The 13125-nt window shown below is 48.1% G+C and overlaps 1 protein-coding gene across 3 annotated transcripts in view; it reads left to right on the top strand.

Moving 5' to 3' along the window:
* UBR2 (ubiquitin protein ligase E3 component n-recognin 2) overlaps positions 1–13125 on the top strand; it is a 1393714-nt gene that overhangs the window by 817607 nt on the left and 562982 nt on the right. For all 3 annotated transcript variants that reach the window (XM_085612829.1, XM_085612828.1, XM_085612830.1), the window contains one exon: positions 5754–5863. In XM_085612829.1, the coding sequence (XP_085468955.1) occupies positions 5754–5863 (110 nt within the window). The remainder of the gene's footprint in view (positions 1–5753; positions 5864–13125) is intronic.

Raw genomic sequence — 13125 nt, 5'->3', positions numbered from 1 at the left:
GTTCCCAGGGTTAACCCTACTACACCCTTTTGCTGGGAACCACCACTTACAGCTGAACTAGGGGGTACAGTTGCCTTAGGGGCAATGGTGGCTGGGGGCTTATCCTTTTTGGTGCACTCACTAAACCAATGTGAGGTAGACTTACAATAGTTGCACCATGGTTTCTTTTGGCCATCTTTCTTCTTATCCTTTTTGGAACCACCCTCCCCCTGAGCCTTTTGGGGGCCTGGTGAAGACTTCTGGTCTTTTTGTTTCTGCTCATTACCCTTCTGGTCTGCCTTTTTCTGATCACCGCCCTGGTTCTGGTTTTTCTGCTTAACTCTAGTCCTGACCCATCTATCTGCCTTCTTTCCCAATTCTTGGGGAGAAGTCAGATCAGAATCAATCAGGTGTTGATGCAATAGCTGGTTTTGACAGTTGTTAAGTATTTGTTCTCTCATGATCAAATTATACAATCCTGTATAGTCCTTAACCTTACTTCCCAATAGCCAGCCTTCCAGAGCCTTAGTGGCACAATCTACAAAGTCAGTCCAGTCCTGAGTCTGTGTCTTCTGGGTATCCCTGAACAACAACCTGTATTGTTCAGTGGTTAGGCCAAACCCATCAATCAGAGCACTCTTCAGGACAGTGTAATTATCTGCATCCTCATCACTAACTGTGAGGAGCTTGTCTCTTCCTTTCTCAGAGAAGGAGAGCCACAAGATAGCTGCCCACTGACTTTGGGGTACCTGCTGTACTTTGCAAGCTCTCTCCAAAGCAGTTATCCATTTGTGGATGTCATCCCCACACTTGTAGGGAGGGACAATCTTGCTCAGGTTTCTATTATCATAGTGCCTGTCTCTATCTCTAGGAATGTTGCTGCCACCAGTGGGTTCTAACCCACTTAACTTTTGTTCTCTAGCCAGAGCAAGCTTTTCTTTGGCAAGGGCAAGTTCTTCCCTCTGAATCCTCAGATTAGCCTCCCTCATTCTGGCTGCATGCTCCTTTCTCTCAGGTGAAGTCATTCCCCTGTGAGAGGAAGCATTAGAGATGTTAGAGACATGGGAGTGGATGGATTCCCTTGAAGGGGATCTGTCCCTCCTGTTTCTCTGTGAATGTCTACTTGTGGGTCTGTATGGGGGGACCCCATGCAAACTCCCATGTAAACTTAAGTTAGCCTGGCTAAGTCTCTTTACTTGGCTCTGGCTGTCTACCTCCCCATCTGAAGCCCCATCTGACTCCTCTGTGGTGGGTAGACCCTCCTCTGTGCCTAGGGAACCTTCCTGAGATGCCCTCTGAGCATCATACTCCTCTAGGAGTTGTCTTAACTGAAGGAGGGTAGGGTTTGCACCCTGTTTTATTCCTCTGGAGGTACACAAGTGTCTCATCTCCTGGAATGTTAAGGTATCATACCTAGAGGGGGTCTTCTGCAGACCTGCCCCTCCTGAGAGAGCATCTACTTGATCTCCTCCCAGAGGCATGATCTAGTGAGGGTGTGGTGTGTGCACCTACCTACACTAGTTGTATCTACTAAACCTTTCTAGTAGTTGTAGTCAGGGTGTGTTATTCCCTTCAACCTACAACTACAAAGTCCAGTAGGACTTAAGTATAATAATCTATGTTATATGTACCTAGACAATATCTGTGTGATCTTTCAATTTAGTATCTCAAGATTACAATGGTATTACAACAGCAAGCTCAGATCCCAACCGCTGCTCACCAATGTGAGAAGTTGGCCTGATGTATGATGTCACTAGTTATAGTGTACACCTTATATCAGTCCAAATACCCTTATGGTGATTGGTTGTAAAGTCAACCTTATAGACCAGCTATCCTAGTGGTAGCATGGACAAGAGCAGTCTTAGGCTAAACTCTGAATGGCATGTGAAGCCAGCTGTGATACCATATATAATCCCTTGAATACCAAATGAAAGGACACCACAACAGATATATATATAAAATAAAGTGTATTTATTCTAAGCAAACCCTCAGCACTCTTTATGAGTTTAGAGGTAAGTACAACACAGTCTTATTAATGCATACAGTAAGTCACACAGGTAAGTAATACAGTTAGGCCCTAGGGGCCACGCAAACCATATACTAAATAAGTGGTATAAGAACCACTGTCACGGAAATAGAATAGGCCTAGGCCTAGGGAATCGCTGGGGCTACACTACACTAGCGTTAGTTAGGAAGTGGGAGGCCCACGGGATTCGTGTGCAGAGTGGAAACACTCACGCGTAATGCGTAAAAGTCAATAGCAATATTACAGTTTAGAAATAGATAGATTTAGGACACTTCCGGAGTAGCTAGGAAGTTGAGACTTGAAAACTAGACACTAGGATAGTCACTATCCTGATGAGCACCGGAGTACCCAAGTTACCTAGCCCACAGGCTGCGGGTGCATAGGGGTGAAGATGCGTCGTTTTCGTCGTCGACTCCTATGGATGCCTGAAGAAAGGTGCTGACAGGCAGTCAGTGAAGAGTGTCCGGTGGATCCCAAGGCTGGGATCAAGAAGAGAAGGAACCTGCAAGCAGAAGGGACAGAGTCAAGGTCACTAGCCAGTGACCACGTGGAACCAGGAAGGAACCAGGCGATGTCGTGAAGAGTTGCAGGTGAAGGTGAAGCTTGTCGCTGCAGCCAGGAGGACCAGGAAGCGTCGAGGGCGACCAGGACCAGGAGGCGAGCTGTCCCACGAAGGCTCTTGCTGTCGGCGGCGTCGAAGTTGGACTAGGACTCACCAAGCCTTGGCAAGCGGAACCCACGAAGAACAAAGGACTTGCTTCTGGTGCAGACCAGGAAGGTCTGGGGTGCTTCTTCTTTGCAGAGAAGCGGGAGCCAGTCTGGAGGAGCCAAACCAGCGCAGAAGATTTCAGGGAGCGTCGTCACAAAGGCCACTAGCCAGCGGGCAAGCAACCGGACAGACGCGGCAAGCAGGAAAATGCTGAAGGGCCCCACGCAGGACTCGTGGAGTGTGGGGGGCTGGTCTTCGGTGCAGATGGTGCTTGGGGTTGGGGCTTCTCAATCCCCGGTGCACAACTTCGAGGGTACCTCAGAAGCTGCGCTGTAAGTTACTAGCCACTTTTCCCAGGTAGCCGGTCCCACGTCGCTCGTCGCCTCCACGGATCTCAGCTCTGCTGCAGATGTGGATGAGGGTCGGAGAAGTCTGGAAATCAAGGCTCTGGTCGGGCTCTGCAGTCGGTTCCTCGTCGAACGTTTCACAAAGCAAAGGGTAGTCACTTGATGGTGCCTGTTTGCACAGGGTAGCCACTCCTTGGCTACAAGGGAGATTCTTCAGTCTTCTTCTTTCGTCGAATGTCGAAGGTCCAGAGTTTCTGTTCAGTTTTGCAGGTTCAGGATAATCTAAAGTCTTGAGGCCCAACTCCCACTCTTATACTAATCTGGGGGGCTGGGATACCTGCTAGGTCACGCCTTATGGGTGGGACCTGGGAGGGGGTGGTTACACCCACTTCCCTTTGTCCAGTTTCGCGCCAGAGCTGGGGCTGGAGTGCCCCAGCGCCGGTTTGAACTGGACTATGCAAGGAACACCTTGTGTGCCCCAGGCATGTCTCATTCCTTTCAGCCCACCCTGCCCCAATACACTAAAGGCTGTCTGGGGAGGTGCTAGCACCTCCCCAAGCAGGAAACCTATTGTCCAGGCCTCCCTGGCTGGGATCACTCCCAGCTGCAGGAGGTCAGACTTGTGTCGTGGCAGCAGCATCCATTTTGTGATGCTGAGGCTTTGGTCAGAGGCTAACAGTTGAAGTATGATTTTAACATGTCTTTCCCTCTAGAAGGGGGGAATAATATTCTCATGTCCAGAAATGGCATGGGGGTATTATTCCCGAGTGTTAGACACCTTACACGACATGTTTTGATAAAGCCAAACCATAGTTACCATAACCGTTTAAGATTATAAGGTACTTTAAGAGTATATGGTGGGCTATATCATAGAACAGCTATAAGGACCTGGTTCCGAAAGCTGCAGACAGGCTCAGCTCATGCTAGAGCACCATCTCACATGTTACCAAGCACTCTGCCTCCAGGATTGTCAAGGCCTGCCATAGGAGTGACTGATAGGTACACATGTGTCTATATGTAAGTTAGGTATAGGAATACTACACCTAAGCAAGGGGTGATTACACGACCTTGCCCCAGCTGAGTGATCAGCCAGTTGTGTCAAAATGGAAGGCCAGGCCAGGGGTGGCACAATACATGCTGCAGCCCCTGGTAGGCCTAGGGTACACCTATGCCCTGGGTACCTAGGGTACACTGTACAGGGGCCAATAAGGTGATCCTATCCAAATGGGTTATGCACCTAAAGTACACAGTATTAATTTAGAGAGAGAACAGCAGGGCTGTGGGTCTGATTAGCAGGCCCACAGCCACATCTAAGTCGTAAACCAGTAAAGCAAAAGCAAAAAGTGGGGGTGAACATAGAAAGCAGACCCTACTCTCCTACAGTAAGCGCTATATAAATACAATTACAACATGCCTCTATTTTCAGGATACCTGTCATTAAAGCTTTCAACGAAGGGTTGAAAAAAATGTCATCCTGCTACCTGTATGAAACTTAAATGTGGTACTCACATGACTTATGGTCCTCCGTCTGAGACATTGCATTCCTGTGTGTTGAAATATTTGTCTTTAAAAGTGGCTTTTCCTCACAGTAGTCACTTCACTCAGATGCATTAATGAGCTGCAAGCTATTACAATAGAGGAACCATATATTCAAGGTCACATACATAGGATGATTCTTCATAATAACATCAAATTCATACCAAGATTGTCTCAAATCTTCACATCAACCAAACTATTGAGCTTCCTGTCTTTTTTAGCATATCCAGAGTCGGTAGCTTAAAGTACCCCTCACACTCTTGATGTTAAGAACGCTCATGTATTAAATTGAGAGAGCTAAACCAATTTAGAAGATATAATCAACATTCTGTAGCCTTAGTCAAACCCCACAAGGGATCTGCCTCATTTGCTTGCTAGTCACCACTTTTTTCGGCGAGACTGTATGTGTATCTACAACCACACATGCTATGAACAAAAAATCTTACTTTCATTTATTCGTAGTGTGTGGTGCTGTGGATTCACATGCACCCACCCTCCTCCCTGGAAGCTAGCAATGATCACACATGTTTGATATGTTTTTCATATATTCTTACTTTCTTATTATTAGCATCCTCTGCCTTTGACAACGCATTCCACTTACACTACTTGGCAGCTGGGAGGCGAGAAAACAATTTTAGGTGGATACGTGCTGATGAATTCTGGGACAAAGGGGGGAGTCACAACAGGTGTAGTGACTTTAATTTGATAAAGAAAAAGTTGCAAATGTCCGGGCCCTGCATTAGATGGCAGGAGTATGCAGAACATGCAAATGTACAGCACTTCACTCTACAAATAGATGGTTACATAGTAAGTAACATTTCTTATTTCCAGTATACGTAGAAGATGCATTGAAGACCCTCCCAGCAATATGGTGGACACACATGGTAAATACATTTGAAAAAGCCTTTGAACGGATGTAGGACCAATAATATTGAAGCAGTGAGAGTATATCATGTTATCATTTGGGGTAGTTCTCTAAAGAGCAGGTTGCTGTATAGACATTGAACACGAATGGCATTTATTTCAACACATTTTCTGTGATAATGTTGTTCATTTTATTTCATGGGTCCTTGTATTATAATGCGAAATTAAAATGTACATGTATTGGATGAAATGTAAACCCAATTTAAATATATTCTTCTTTTACCCACTTTAGGGCCAGGTGTAACTTCCAGTACTTCTCCAAGTATCTTAGCTATGCTGGAAACATTGCAAAATGCTCCCCATTTGGAAATGCACAAGGACACAATTAGGTGGCTTCTAAAGGTAAATTTATATGATGTTTTTTTCCCTGTTTATTTAGAGCTAATTGTAAATTAATTCTTTAATACTCATGGACATGCAGTTTCCTCGCCACTTGAATATCCTGAGGTGTAAGACTGGATCCCAAAACTTTGCAACAGTGTTTCTACGCCATGGGTACTCACAATCCTTCTCTCGGGTGCCAAATTTACAGTGTGGTTTGTGGCCGAGGGCTGCACCGGTGGGGGCGGGGTCAGTGGGGGAGGGGGCGGGGCTAGAGCAACAAAAAAAGACGATGACAATGAGGTTGAACACAGGCCCCTGCAGCGGACGCCTTCGTCCACTGAACCACCAGGCCCGGCATACACCTCTCTCTCTCTCTCTCTCTCTCTCTCTCTCTCTCTCGCTCTCTCTCTCTCTCTCTCTCTCTGTCTCTCTGTCTCTCTCTGTCTCTCTCTGTCTCTCTGTCTCTCTCTGTCTCTCTGTCTCTCTCTGTCTCTCTCTGTCTCTCTCTGTCTCCCTCTCTCTGTCTCCCTCTCTCTTTCTGTCTCCCTCTCTCTTTCTGTCTCCCTCTCTCTTTCTGTCTCCCTCTCTCTTTCTGTCTCCCTCTCTCTTTCTGTCTCCCTCTCTCTTTCTGTCTCCCTCTCTCTTTCTGTCTCCCTCTCTCTTTCTGTCTCCCTCTCTCTTTCTGTCTCCCTCTTTCTGTCTCCCTCTTTCTGTCTCCCTCTTCCTGTCTCCCTCTTCCTGTCTCCCTCTTCCTGTCTCCCTCTTCCTGTCTCCCTCTTCCTGTCTCCCTCTTCCTGTCTCCCTCTTCCTGTCTCCCTCTTTCTGTCTCTCTTTCTGTCTCTCTTTCTGTCTCTCTTTCTGTCTCTCTTTCTGTCTCTCTTTCTGTCTCTCTTTCTGTCTCCCTCTTCCTGTCTCTCTTTCTGTCTCCCTCGTCCTGTCTCTCTCGTCCTGTCTCTCTTTCTGTCTCCCTCTTCCTGTCTCTCTCGTCCTGTCTCTCTTTCTGTCTCCCTCCCTCTCTCTGTCTCCCTCCCTCCCTCTCTCTGTCTCCCTCCCTCCCTCTCTCTGTCTCCCTCCCTCTCTCTGTCTCCCTCCCTCTCTCTGTCTCTATCTCCCTCCCTCTCTCTGTCTCTGTCTCCCTCCCTCTCTCTGTCTTCCTCCCTCTCTCTGTCTTCCTCCCTTTCTCTGTCTCCCTCCCTCTCTCTCTGTCTCTCTCTGTCTCCCTCTCTTTCTGTCTCCCTCTCTCTTTCTGTCTCCCTCTCTTTCTGTCTCCCTCTCTTTCTGTCTCCCTCTCTTTCTGTCTCCCTCTCTTTCTGTCTCCCTCTCTCTTTCTGTCTCCCTCTCTCTTTCTGTCTCCCTCTCTCTTTCTGTCTCCCTCTCTCTTTCTGTCTCCCTCTCTCTTTCTGTCTCCCTCTTCCTGTCTCCCTCTTCCTGTCTCTCTTTCTGTCTCTCTTTCTGTCTCCCTCTTCCTGTCTCTCTTTCTGTCTCCCTCGTCCTGTCTCTCTCGTCCTGTCTCTCTTTCTGTCTCCCTCTTCCTGTCTCCCTCCCTCTCTCTGTCTCCCTCCCTCTCTCTGTCTCCCTCCCTCTCTCTGTCTCCCTCCCTCTCTCTGTCTCCCTCCCTCTCTCTGTCTCCCTCCCTCTCTCTGTCTCCCTCCCTCTCTCTGTCTCCCTCCCTCTCTCTGTCTTCCTCCCTCTCTCTGTCTTCCTCCCTCTCTCTGTCTTCCTCCCTCTCTCTGTCTTCCTCCCTCTCTCTGTCTCCCTCCCTCCCTCTCTCTGTCTCCCTCCCTCTCTCTGTCTCCCTCCCTCTCTCTGTCTCCCTCCCTCTCTCTGTCTCCCTCCCTCTCTCTGTCTCCCTCCCTCTCTGTCTCCCTCCCTCTCTCTCTGTCTCCCTCCCTCTCTCTCTGTCTCCCTCCCTCTCTCTCTGTCTCCCTCCCTCTCTCTCTGTCTCCCTCCCTCTCTCTCTGTCTCCCTCCCTCTCTCTCTGTCTCCCTCCCTCTCTCTCTGTCTCCCTCCCTCTCTCTCTGTCTCCCTCCCTCTCTCTCTGTCTCCCTCCCTCTCTCTGTCTCCCTCCCTCTCTCTGTCTCCCTCCCTCTCTCTGTCTCCCTCCCTCTCTCTGTCTCCCTCCCTCTCTCTGTCTCCCTCCCTCTCTCTGTCTTCCTCCCTCTCTCTGTCTCCCTCCCTCTCTCTGTCTCTCTCCCTCCCTCCTTCTCTCTCCCTCCATCTCCCTCTCCATCTCTCTGCCTCTATCTGTCTGCCCCTGTCTCTGCCTCTATCTGTCTGTCCTTGTCTCTGTCTGTCTCTATCTCTGCCTCTATCTATCTCTGCCTCTATCTGTCCCTGTCTCTATCTGTCCCTGTCTCTATCTGTCCCTGCCTCTGTCTCTGCCTCTATCTCTGTTTCTCTCTCTGTCTCTGCCTCTATCTGTCTCTGCCTTTGTCAGTCTGTCCCTGTCTCTGCCTCTATCTACCTCTATCTATCTCTGCCTCTATCTGGCTCTGTCTCTATCTGTCAGTCTGTCCCTGTCTGTCTCTGTCTTCCCTTTAAATAACTTTTCAACAAATGGTGCTCTTTCATGCAAAGTATACAAGTGTTCCTTCAAGCTCCAAAACACATATGGGCTGATGGGCAATATCCTGCATAGAGGTCACTTCATCAGAAGCAAAAATAGTGCCTTTAAGTAGCATATATTATTATATCAAGAAACTATGCTTTCAATTGTGTTCTGAATTGCTGTCCTCTGTCACTTCACCCCGCGTGTGTGTTAGCCCGGGAACACACACAGCCGCGCCGAGTACTTCACAGGTCTTTAAAAGACCATTCACTTGTTAATGAGGCTTTGTTGTATTTCACCTCTTCTTAGCGCCCCTGCATCTCCACTCAGTCAGAGTGGAGATGCAGGGGCGCTAAGAAGAGGTGAAATACAACAAAGCCTCATTAACAAGTGAATGGTCTTTAAACGAATCGCCCGGCCCCCATAGAGCAGAGTCCGCGCTGCTGCAACCGGTGGTGTTTGACACAAAAGCACAGGCACAATGTCTGCAAGGCTCGCGGGCCACCAAGGAAGGCAAACTTCTGCTAGTAGCCCCCCACCACAACCAAAACGTACTCCAGCACTGACAACAGCTTCGTAGATCATGCCAAAGTCCAAGGCAATTTTGATGCACTTAAGGAAGCGGGCACAGAGATTGATGGAGGAGGCCCTTGCCCAGGGATTAATATTAGCAACAACAGAAATACAATTTTTTGGTTTTTTTTGGCAGGGACTCATACTATGACCAAATGCCATATGTTATAGGCCACTATGATGATGAGAGTGCTGAGGCAGTAAAGCAGTGCCCTCCACCAACACAATACACAACTGACTATCTTGCTCTGTAGAATGCAAATGACCTAGATCCCTCTCCGGAGTTGGAATTTTGAGTGGCATTCGATGCCGCCCTCTGTGGTATATTTTAGGGCTGTGCCAAAAAAAGCCAGAGAGGTACTAGAAATGCTACCAGAGGTGGATGAGAATAAAGCCAACTTCCTGACTGAGATTCTAAAACCAACTAATGAAATTTTAGAGCCAATGCTTACATTCTAATGGGGACTTTTAAGGTTGCTTGGGCAAAACCCTCTTCCACACCAGCGGTGGGCATACAGATTGCCCGTCACACCGGCTGGTCTCAGGGAATCCAGCTAATCCATATCTAGGAAGCCTGGTAGTGCAATCATCTTCCTGAGCAAAGCAGAACCAAGGAGTCAAAATACATTAGAGGCTAAGGGAAGAGAAGGTTTTCTCCTCATGGTGCTCAGATCCAGATATGCCTCATGCCAGGTACACCCATGTACTGTGGATGATGACACAGATGGTAGTGCTCAGCCTCCTGAATCATTTGTATGAAAATCTGCTGAAGTCTTCTGAGACGGTAAGAATGCTGTGAAACAAATACCGAAGGTGGGACTTAATATTGTGGATTCTGTTACTAGGTCCATGGGTTCTTCAGAGGTCACCAGACTCCTTACCAGGGTCTGTTCTATGGGCTTTTGTGGGAATGGCTGGATGAACTTAGTGGACATACCCATTGATGGGTCTCACATCTTTAATTCAGTTGAACGCCCCGTTTGTTGTTTCACCAAACAGGGATGAACCACAGCTCGCTCCCTAGGGTTGGCGTCTGCTGCCGCCAGTTTCACAGGTACTAACGCAAATTTTGTGGCTACTCGAGAGGGAAGCCTTTTCATCAAAAAACCTTTTCAACCAGTCCAATAGCCACACCAGTTCTTGCAGCAGTACTAGGGCCTAAATGGGTTCAAGCTCAGACAAGAGCTACAGCCGTCCTACTCCTGTTTATTCTCTTAAGCATCGCTCGGGATACCGCTTTAGTTTTCTCTCAGCGGAGCACATGAGGCCTATGAGGCAATATTTAAAGGGTTGGCAGGCCATAGAGAGATAGATACTTGGGTCCTTTTCTGTGCCATCTTCCCCAGCATATGGGTGTATCTGGCATGAGGCATTTCTGATGTATTCTTCCACCTTCAGATTCCTCGTCTGTAAAACGACCCCAGGCAGCAGACTTGATCCAGAAACTTCAAAGCTACGAGGTCACCATTAGAGGGCGCTGGACTCGGCATGCACTGGACGTGATGTCGGGTGATGCAACCGAGACCAGATAGCACTCACCCTCATGCACTCTCAGTTCCTTTTTTTCTGTGCTTTTGACATGCATTCGGAGCTTCAACTCTGAGAAAAAGCTTTTCCTCATAAATTCTTATCAAGCAGTACCAAAACAGAATGTCTCTCCCTAAGAAGTCTGGGTTCAAACCCAGCAGTGATTTGTGAGGGACACATGTCCATCACAGATGCCCATGCCCTCTTACATGTGCTGTTTAGGAACTGCCCACAACACTAAGTTGCGTTCCTCATGCCTCAGCATGAACCTAAAGGGTGAAAACTCAATAAAGTTCGTGTGGCATCAAAAGTTATCCTAACAAAATGCAGTATTTTATTCAGATTTTCAAACAAGGCCAATACGTCTTTCGCAGTGTCAGTCACTTCCTCAGGGCCAAGCAAACTTTGCATTAAGTTGCTCTATTATTGTTTGTATGCCATGTGCATCTTCAAAAATCTGAGTCAAAACAGGTTCCTCAAAGGAAAGTACAAAGTATCCGTTTGTGAGTGCAACAAAGTAACTGGCATAGTGCCATTCCAGAAATTTTGTTTGTCAGTATCCCAAGGGCTATTAAGGAACACAAATCCATTAATGAACATGAGGCCAAACTTTTTACATCCCAGGCTATGGGTGACCGATGTCTCCGTAACCTCATCGCTTCCATTCTCAATCGACATAGTCTGGTAAGAAGAGATGAAAATATAAGGATAAGAATTGGTCTCGAGGTAGGTCACCTCATCCTCTGAGCCACCGCTACTCCTTATTCCTACAGAGGATGTTCTGTGCTGCTCTGCTTCTCCTGTGGAACTGGCTGTGGACCGACCGCGAGTACGACGCCGTCATCTCCAGCGCCTGCCCCTGCGCTTCCTGACTTCTCTACACGGGTGTGCATCCAGCAGCAATCTTTAACACTATGTTTAGGGCCTAATGGATGCTCAACATTTTCCACTCTTTATGTCCTTTGGAGCGGACGCCGAAGCCATACTCCTTCGATCCCTCACTACTTTTAATGGCGCCACAACTGGTGCCATGGACGGTGCCCATACTGCCCCCAGAACCATCGCCAACTCCACCACCACCTCCCCTGGCCCCTAGTATTGCACCGCTGCGCCGCCTCCCGATGTCTAGCCACGAGTTTGCACTCGTTGAGAGGCCCAGAGACTTCTGGAGAAGTAAGCATTTAGAGCATGCCTCCATGAAATTTTCGGGACTGAATCTGATCCAGTGGCGTATTTCTCTGAAGACAACCCAATCCAAGACCCTCTGAATTTCCAAGGCTTATCATCTGCAAGCAGTTTGGACACCTCGCCTGAGCACGCCTCCCTTCACAAAGTAATTCTAATGGCTGCTGAGGTTTTGGTTCTGTAATTGCTCACCACTGAAACCTAAACAAATGTCCTCACTGAAGTTCTTCTTCCTTCTGCGATCTCAGCCGAGCCCCTTTTCCGTTAAATGACGCTCTGTGGGACTCAGTGCTGGCAGCATGGGAGAAACCTTCCTCATCACCGGTGTTCAACTGTCTGGTGGGCCTCCGTTATCGTTCTGGACCTGGCAATCTGGTCTTTTTTTCCTTCCACCGCGCTCCTGAAAGCCTAGTTATACAAGTGTCCTGTTGAGGGGTGGAGTCAGGTGGAATCTTTCCCACAGTCCCTTCTGACAAGTAGTCAAAGTACATCGAGGCTTGGGGAAGGAATATCTTTTCAGCAGGAAGCATGACCTTAGAGCCACTCCACGCCAATTGCCTGTGTTATGGGACATGGCACATGTGGTTTTTTCCCCATGTCCCCCCTGATATGACAGAGCATTTTCAAAAAGTGATTGCGGATGGCCAGAATGCTTCACAGCACATAATAAAACCTGGATTGGATATAACTGATTCGGTAGCACAGGCGAGGGACAGCTCGATCTCAGTGCGAAGCCATGAATGTCTCAGGATATCATATTTATTTCCAAATATCCAAGCTAACTTAATGGATCTTCCATTTGACGGCGTTTGTCTCTTAAGGGACAAAGCTGACTGCCCTGGAGAGATTTAAGACCTGCAAAGTCACTGCCATATCATTGCAGTCTTCAACCGCAAAAAATTGCAGAGCCTATCGCCATTTTCGAGGCTTTGGGAGAGGTTTCTCCTTTCGTCGACGCCAGTACCCACCGTCATTCTTGCCAGAGCAGCATAACCCACTTGTCAGACAAAACCGAGGCTGTGGTAAAGGGAAAGGCTGAAGATCTACCTTGCAACCTTCCTCCTTTTCCTCCTCCGCAGTGCCTCAGGAAAAGCAGGCCTGGTTCAATTCCTCAACCCCACGGCCAACCTGTGGGAGGAAGGGTGTACCATTTTCTACCAGCCTGAAAGACCATCACTTCGGACCAGTGGGTCTCATAAATTGTAGCAAAAGGTTTAATCCCTCTCCTTCCAACAGATTCCAGCTCCCATTCCACCTCTCTCCTCATTCTCCCTCCTGACCATTTTGCCATTCTGCAGCAGGAGGTGGCAGCTCTCCTTCTCAAAGGAGTAGTGAAATTAGTGCGATAAGGAAATGGGCCAGGGTTATTACGCACGTTACTTCCTGATGCTCAAAAGGATGGCGGTCTGCGCCCTGTCCTGGATCTCAGGAGACTGAACTTCTTTCT

The sequence above is a fragment of the Triturus cristatus genome, chromosome 6 (genome assembly GCF_964204655.1).
Source record: "Triturus cristatus chromosome 6, aTriCri1.1, whole genome shotgun sequence".
In the NCBI taxonomy this organism is placed as follows: Eukaryota; Metazoa; Chordata; class Amphibia; order Caudata; family Salamandridae; genus Triturus; species Triturus cristatus.
This window is presented reverse-complemented; position numbering and strand designations above follow the sequence as displayed.